Source organism: Hipposideros armiger, unplaced genomic scaffold, assembly GCF_001890085.2.
Source record: "Hipposideros armiger isolate ML-2016 unplaced genomic scaffold, ASM189008v1 scaffold_517, whole genome shotgun sequence".
NCBI classification, from domain to species: domain Eukaryota; kingdom Metazoa; phylum Chordata; class Mammalia; order Chiroptera; family Hipposideridae; genus Hipposideros; species Hipposideros armiger.
In genome coordinates, this window is record NW_017731867.1 from 90,979 (window position 1) to 99,702 (window position 8,724).

Sequence of the window (8,724 nt, forward strand, 5' to 3'; positions counted from 1 at the left end):
ATTGAATTATTTTAGGATGTATTTTAGGTAAACCAAGTAACAGTTAATTCAATGAGGTGTAAAACAAACTATTTGTTCCTGCTTTGACTTCCAAATAATGCGAGGCTGTCTATTAATTCTTTCAAAAATAATTAATGCGTTACCAAGAGAAATTTATTTTATATCATCAGGAGAATTCTCAATAACTTGCAGAAATTTTAGACCCATAGAATCAGGGACTTGGGAATATTAGGGAAAATTATAACTGATATTATAGTGACATTTTCTTACAATCCTACAAAAAATTGGCAAGCTACTGAACTTCTCTGTTCATTTCCCTATGTTTCTACCATATCCATCCATTCACAATATTTAGAACTTTCCATGTGCCAGGCACTCAGAAATCCAGTGAAGTAGGTAGTTATCGCCATTTTGTATTTAAAATTCTCTAAATTCAAATTTGCTTGTCAGAAATGGAAAGTAGCACTATCTAAACTTTGAATTTTAACATTATCTGGTAAACAAGGTCTTTCATGGATATTACCCAGCAGTACTGAACACAAAAGGTGCTATGGGATTGTATTATGGGATGGATAAGGCAGCAAGAGTATTGGGGTTAAGCATGGCCTGGATTGGAATCATGACTGTGCTATTTATTAGCTGTATAATCCTGAGGAGATTACCTAATACATCTGTGCCTGAATTTCCCTATCTGAAAATGGGAATAGTACCTACTCATAAATTTGTTAGAACAAAAGTAAATTAGTATTATTATTTAAAAGTCTTGACACATAGTAAATACTCTATTATCTATTACTGAATCAAAAATTTGATAGCTTAAAGCAACAGAAACGTATTATCTCAGTTTCCATGAATCAGGAATGCAGAGGCTACTTAGCTGGGTAATTGTGGTTTAAGGTCTCTCACGAAATTATGAATTTCAACTGTGGCTGCATCATCTGAAGGGTTGACTAGGAAGGGAGGGTTCGATTTCCAGAAGGCTCTAAGAGCTGAAAGGTGGTGCTATCAGGTGGGGTCCTGTTCACTTACACCACTCATCTTCCAGGGCGTCTTTTCATCTGTATTCACCAGAATTGCCTGGTCTTCTTTCAGTAAAGAGCATGTGCCCCTGACAGAAACCAGCCTTGTTACAATCCAATTTCAGAAGTGATATCCCAAGGCCAGCCGAGTGACTAGGTTAAGAGCTTGCTCAAGAGTTTGAGCTCTGATCAACAGCGGTTTTATTTCCGATCCAAACTGAGCTGCCGCTGAGCTGCCAACAGGTGGCAGGATGGCTCAGCTAAAAAAAAAAAAGTGACATCCCAAGCACTTCTGCCCTATTCTGTTCATTAGCAGTGACTCATCAAATCTTGCCCAAATTCAAGAGAAGAGGATGATACAAAGAAGTGAGTAAGAGGTCAGGGTCATTTGCAGCTATAGTAGAGGCTGCCTACCTCTTGGGGCACTGTATATATTTGTTAAATGAAATAAATATGGAAATGTCACTGTATTTCCTCATATATTTGAGTTCCTCAGCAACAGTAGTAAAATAACTGAAGGAATCACAGGAATTAACATTGGAGAGAATCAAGTCTATCTTTAAGGGCTCATCTGAAGACTACATTAATCAAATGAATTCCTCTAAAAAATATTGAGTTTCTTATCCAAAAACAATACAAACTTTATTAGAAAATTATAAAGTATTAACCACCAACCAAAGGATTACAGTAGTCTATTATGCAGGATTATTATCTAGATCCATTTAGATCTTGGCTCCATTATAGTCAGAAGCCATGATTAGTATTCAGAATTCTAGATACAGTGTTTATGATACAGGGACTATCCCTTCTAAATTAAGGAAATAAGTAGAAAAGTAAGCAATTCCAGAGACATTCAGGATGCAGGGAACGAGGCAATCGCTGTAGGTCACATGCCATGAGAATCAGAACAGCTCTAACCCCACTTCCATTCTTATTTATATACATCAAAAATGTATTGAGGCCTAGCTAGTCCTGAATGGAAAATAAAGTACACAGTTTAAAACAAACTGCAAAGTTGTATTTATTTACACTAAAATGTGAATTACCTGTATACACAGAAATTTAAGAGGCACAATCTGTTATGCACAAGAACCATAATCTTCAGTACATTATACACAGTAGTATCTATAGGTGCGTCAGTGGTTTGAGTGAAAACACAGTACCAAAACATTCCTAATACAAAATAAATTACTCATTCACATATTCTAATCACACAAGACAGTTCATATTTTCAAAGTTATGTACTTCAAAAAACACTAGCTAGATGTACAACCAAAATGTAGTAGGTTTGCTTTATGAAAAATGTCTTCAGATTATTATGCATAAATGATCCCTTTTAGGATACATTTTTATCTTTTAAATAAATAAACTATATTGATGTCAAGTCTATTTATATATAACCTCCTAAAATATGATTGAAAACAGACATTACTTCATTTTTTAAAGATGTAACTATACTAGAGAATATGCTAAACTACTGCCAAATTCCAACACTGCCATATTTTTCAGACACAATCAAATTATTTAAATTCCAGAGTATCAGATTAGCTGCCCTATTTTGCAAATTGTTCCCTCTAAAAAGTGTTAACAGATTGTCCTAAACTATCTCAGATACTGAAGAAATTCAAACTATTTTTAAAAAAACTTAAAATGCTTTAGGTTGACGCTGATACTGCATGTGGAGATTTTGATAAATTGAACACTTTTATCTTAAAGACCTTTATAGGAAGATCTTTTCCCATTCTAAGATCTATTAAAGATAAGTACAAAGTCCAAGAGAACACTTCAATATTTTCATAACGCAGCGAAGGATTCCTCTTTGGCATTTCTCCATTAGTTCTAAAAGGAAATGTCAACAAACATTTTATATTTTTCTATCTACCTACTACAGACATTTTCTGTACATAAAAGTATTTGAAATTATGTTTTAACAGCAGTTTCACTGCTAAGAAATTTTCTTCTTTAGATCTACAAAAAATATTAACATTCAGCTTTTTCCTAAGGATTAGCTGAAATGTTTTGATATTGTTGAAATGAGTTTGCTTTAGTTTTTTCAGTCATTGAAAATTCAACAATGGATAAAACAGATATAATTTAACAAAAATGTTGATCAGAGTATAATTTTTGAATATTGATATGAAACATGCCTCTCTTAAGGAAAAAAATAAATCTTCATATAATATGGGCATCACAGAAAGAGAGCTGCTATATTTTTTCTCTTGGTCCCCGTAGCTTTTCTAAAAGGAAAGAGACCAAAACAAAACTGCTACAAATGCTGATTGGTGGAAAATTTTCTACACTGCCATTCATATTAGATTTCCACATTGTTTCCAGTATCCATGAATTTTTTGCTCCCATCACACACTAACCGTAAGGCTAAAAGTAATCCAAGTGTGACTATTTTAAAATGACAATGGGAAATCATAGCAAGGTTTTTACAAATGAACACATTTTCCTCATTCAAAAATAAAAATGGGGAAAAAAATCTCAGTAAAACTAAATCAAATACAAGCTTCATTCTCCAGGGCTTACTGAAAACAAACAAAAACAAAAACGTAAAACAAATACTGTAGCTAATTACTGCTGTTTACCACTGTCTACAAAGGTCTTGGATAACAAAAAAAAATAAAAAGTGATGGTAATGATGGCTTTATTGTGACATTAACACATTTAATGCAATTAAATATTCCCCATTGTTTTCTAACCAGGCAGAATTATGGAAATCCAAGCAGAGAATGATGCACTGCAAGACGGAGGAACTAGAACATAAATGGGTATTTCTGCTATCTGGTATTGAAACATTTGAATAAATCTATAGCTGTTTTAGAAAGAAAAACTGATCCAATAAACATCTTTTAAAAATCTAGAGAACGGGCCGGTTACATGAATAGGACACATAATGGGATACTAAATTTGTGGAAGTAATTTTGTTATACAACATGGCAGTTATTAAATATTACATGTGCAGCTTGCATTACTAATACTGCTATCTCCCAGCCAATGTAAATATCTGACACTAACACTGTCCTTCAAGTATAGTTCAAATTAATAGTTACATGTTATAACCAAGTAAATAAATTACCAGCTCCTGCTAATACAATTTAGTAAGAACTGGGAGTCCTAGAATTGGTACTAGGTAATGCTTACAGAATATAATTTTAAGTGCATATGGTTATCTACTTCCAGAATCCGGAAAATAAAGCCACCCATGCTCCTATAAGGGAGTTGTACCTCAATTCTATCATTTTAAAAGTATGTTGCAATGGGATCTCTCCAAAATCAAACAGGATCAATCTGGTCACATTCAATCCTAAAACAAAATGTCATGTAAAATTTTTGTGTATCTAAATGTTGCTTTTTAGATAAATTTGTGAGATATTTTAGAGACTTTCTTTGGAGGAGGTGGTCTGATAAAAAGGAATAGATCATCAGACAAGATCACAAATAATCATCATTCCTCCATAATTCAGTTGAAGTTGGTCTTTTGTAAATGCTTATTGGGAATTTCTAAAGCACTGACTTGAAGAGGCCAAGAGCCTCCATCAATCCCTGCTTGGATGGCCACTCCTGTCACCACTGCCAGGTCAGGGTCTACTGACGTGTTGGGATCCTTTCCAAAGAACTCCTGGATGACTTGGCGGATCCGAGGGATACGAGTAGAGCCCCCAACCAAAACCACCTCATCAATCTCCGTCTTTTCCAGATGGCCTTCTTTTAATACTTGCTGAATGGGCACCAGTATTTTCTGGAAGAGATCTTCATTAAGGGTGTCAAAGAGCTTCCGTGATATTTCCGTTTCAAATAAAACCTGACTTTCTCTACTCTTCTTTTCAGAAAGGCCAGCTCCAAACATGCTGTCCATGTGGGGGCCATCTACTGGGGACAGTCTGTCCTTTGGCAGTTCAGTGACACCATTCTGAGGTTCGGTCCTGTCCTCTTCCTCCACCGTCAGCAATACTGACATCTGAGCAGACTGATGAAGAGTTAGGTTTAATTTGACCATTTCCACAGCTTGTCTTAATCTGTGGATTTCTTCTTTCCTGGAGGGTCGGAAGCCATATGTCTGATATATCTGTTTATATACGTACTGAAGCAACCTCTGATTGAAGTCCTGTCCTCCAAGTTTATTGTTTCCTAAGTTAAAAATAAGAGTTTACATTATAGTTATGCACATGTGTGTGTATACATGTGTCTGTGTTGTCTGTATGTATAACAATGATGTTCTTGGAATAACAAATTCCTTATTTAATGTATTATAAGATTTTACTCATGCAAAGAGTGATCAAAATTAACTGGGCCAAAGCGATTTTAACTCAAACGTGTACTATTAAAAAACAGTGCACATCTGGGTTAAATTTTTTAAATGATGTAAAAGGAAGTATCTCTTCATGATATCAAATATTTTTTCAGAAAACAGATTGAGAATGCAGATTGGCTTTTAAGTAGCAATTTACAAACACTAACTGTCATTATTCAACAGAAGAAAGTCCCTCAGATAATTAAAAAGTACCAGTAGGCATTTTATCTTTAAAAAAAAAAAAAATCTTTGCTTGCATGATAAAGAGCTGAAAAGTAGGAAAAAATGATTTAAAAGGAAAAGAGTAATGTAATATAAATCCCCAGCCCTGAACTTGGTTGTAAAGACAGTGCAGTCAGGAGGGAGACACATGCAGAAGGTAGACCACCAATAACTTACAGCTTCACTTTTCAAACAGGCTTATTAATACCTTAAACTAAATTAAAACTAATTTTTTAAAAAAGATTTGGAATGTAAAATCCTATCACTTCCTAGAGAATACTATTACAAATTTTTTAAAAATATGTTTTGTGAAACAGATTATCAATGAAATAAAATGATCACCCTTCACTTTAAAAGAATTTCCTTCCTTCTGTTTCCTTCACCATGGTCGTGAGAAGTACTGGCTCAGTGAGCTACCACTGGCAATATATTTATTTGACTTACAGGATGTCCAGTCCTTTTATAAGACTTAACTTTTTGCTGTAAATACACATAAACGGTGGCATACAATTACATATACAGAAGTTTATCAAAATCAAGTCAAAGAATATTAAAAAAATTTTTTTAAATGAATACTTTACATATTAGGTATGTTAATGTGCCTGAATCTCCTTAACTCTCTGTATATTTTACTTACCAGACATTGCCCGGGTTAGAAACATTCCTCCTTGTTTATTCAGCAATGACACATCTAGAGTTCCTCCACCTAAATCTATCACCAAGACATGGAAGACATCAGCCTTGTGGAGACCATAGGCCATAGCCGCTGCGGTGGGTTCATTTATCACCCTTAAGATCTTCAGTCCTGTATGATTGGTTGGAGGGAAGAGTGAACAACTCATGAGAGGACACAATTAAATTCCTTTCCGCTCAACCTCAGAACATGTTAATGTCTCCTATGACATGAACTCCACTGAGTAATAGTGAGAAAGAATAGTCAATATTCTTTCAACTCAATAAAAGTAATGAAATGAGAAGGATAAATATCAGTTCTTCTAAATGGGTATCATTAAAATTATTCTAAAAGATCGTAATATAAAGAAATAAAGGCCCAGATTCAGTGGAATACATCATTATATTCTTAATTAATAATTAAAAAAAATCTCTGCACCTCTGATTTTCATATTTTACTTGGGAATATATGAGCAATAAAACTTTAATCACTATATAACAAATTGCTGTGGAAATGAGATAAGCTTACTGTGCTTTTTTTAAAAAATGGCATTTTCATAAAAAGATGAATAAACAGAAAGGAAATAATAAAAAGAAAAATCTAGATAAGATGTTCAAATAGCTACAATGATACTCTTAAAAAGTACATTAAGACACAAGACCCTAAAATGCAAATCTGAAATATACAGCAAATCTGGTTTTCATTTGTTACATATGTGCAGGCAAAAGATCAGATTTCCTTGAGGAAAATTCATGCTTTAAACTAACTGCCACATATGAGTGGTCTGGAAAGTAATATGGCTTTCTGTAGCAGGAGCCATAAAAACTACTCAAACTCAGAATAATTTATGTAAAGATCATAACACCCTTCCCCTTAGTTCTCTGACTTCATAACTCATTGTGTTCTGGCCACACTGGCCAACCCCCTACACCTCCTCATGTAAGAGCAAATTCCCATTTTGTGGCTGCTACACTGGCCATTTTCTCTCCTGCAACTTAATTCCCCTATATATCACCTTAGCTATCTACCTCGCTTCTTTTAAATCTGCTTCAATGTCACTTTCGCAATGAGGCCTACCTGACCACTCTTTAAAACCTGCTAGAGTCCCTACTCTCTGACCACCCAGCAATCCTGTCCCCTTATCCTTTTTTTTTTCTTTCTCCATAGCATGTTACTTTCTGATATACATTGTATCAAGATTCTCAACCAGAGGCCATTTTGCCCCTCCAGGGATATTTGGCAATGTCTGGAGACATAAGATTGTCACCACTTAGATGGGGATAGTTCTGCTAGCATCTGGTGAGTAGAGGCTAGGAAGCTGCGAAATATCCTACAGTACACAGGACAGTCCCCTACAATAAAGAATTACCTGTCCCAAAACATCAATAATGCTAAAGGTGAGAAACTCCATGATACACTTATTTTTAATGCCGATTTTCTGTTTCCCCCTAGTAGGACAGAATATAAGTTCCACAGAACGGGGATTTATCTGTTTTGCTTACCGAGACACTCGGTATCTGCTGACTGGTGTTAAATGGGTTCTCCCCCACCTCAGATTTTAAAAAAAATTATATGCATCTTAATACTAAAAAAAGTTTAGAAGAAAACACTCATTACTCACATGTATCCATGTTCTCTCAGTGTTTGTCAAGTGCCTGACTGGATTTTGTTATAACAAATTTTACTTTGTATTAGAGCTTTCTTAATTGTTGTTTGTAAACATGTATCAAAATTCATCCCTACCATATAGTTTGTTTATGTGCCTAGTTAGGTGGTTTACAAAGTGATATACCTTACTACTGAAGATTGCAACCTAAGAAAATTTTTAGAAAAACGTAATTCAGGCAAGGGTAATATTACCTGCAAGGTTAGCAGCTTCAACTGTTGAATTTCTCTGTTTTAGATCAAATTCTGCTGGTACAGAAATAACAGCATTGACAACTGGCATTCCAAGATACTCCTCTGCCATTTCCTTTAATTTCAATAATAATCTAGAACCAACATATTCTGGGGAAACAGTGATGCTCTCATTACTTGTGACAGAAAACTCAACCATTCCATTTTTGTTTAAAACCTGTGGATAGGATTAAAAAAAAAAAAAGTGTAAAATTGTGTGTGCTTATCATATATACTTACACACATATATATACTGGACTTATTTAATCAAAACTTATCTTTACCTTTACAAACTCATAAAATTAAATTATAATCTATCAAGTATATTTATTAAGATTAAAGATTAAAAGTTATACTTTAAAATCTATAAAATGAATCCACACCATAGTTTTCAATAACAGAATAACATTCATCACCAAGCATAAAACTGCAACATAAAAGATTCTCGGGCCGGCCGAGTGGCGCGTTGGTTAAGAGCTGGCTTGGAACGCCAGAGGGCCCTGGTTCAGATCCCACATATGAGGGCCAGCGACACTGCCCTCCACAGCTAAGATGCTGAACAACAGCTCAACCTGGAGCTGGGCTGCCTGAGTCGCTGGCGACGGCGTAGGCTGCAG

The 8,724-nt window shown here is 34.8% G+C and overlaps 1 protein-coding gene across 1 annotated transcript in view; it reads right to left on the reverse strand.

The window, feature by feature from the left end:
- Positions 1–2,015: 2,015 nt before the first annotated feature.
- Positions 2,016–8,724, reverse strand: part of HSPA13 (heat shock protein family A (Hsp70) member 13) — a 12,335-nt gene continuing 5,626 nt past the window's right edge. The window contains exons 3-5 of the mRNA XM_019668118.1: positions 8,072–8,285; positions 6,176–6,343; positions 2,016–5,153 (exon numbers count right to left, since the gene is read on the reverse strand). Of these exons, the coding sequence (XP_019523663.1) occupies positions 4,486–5,153; positions 6,176–6,343; positions 8,072–8,285 (1,050 nt within the window). The 3' untranslated portion in view covers positions 2,016–4,485. The remainder of the gene's footprint in view (positions 5,154–6,175; positions 6,344–8,071; positions 8,286–8,724) is intronic.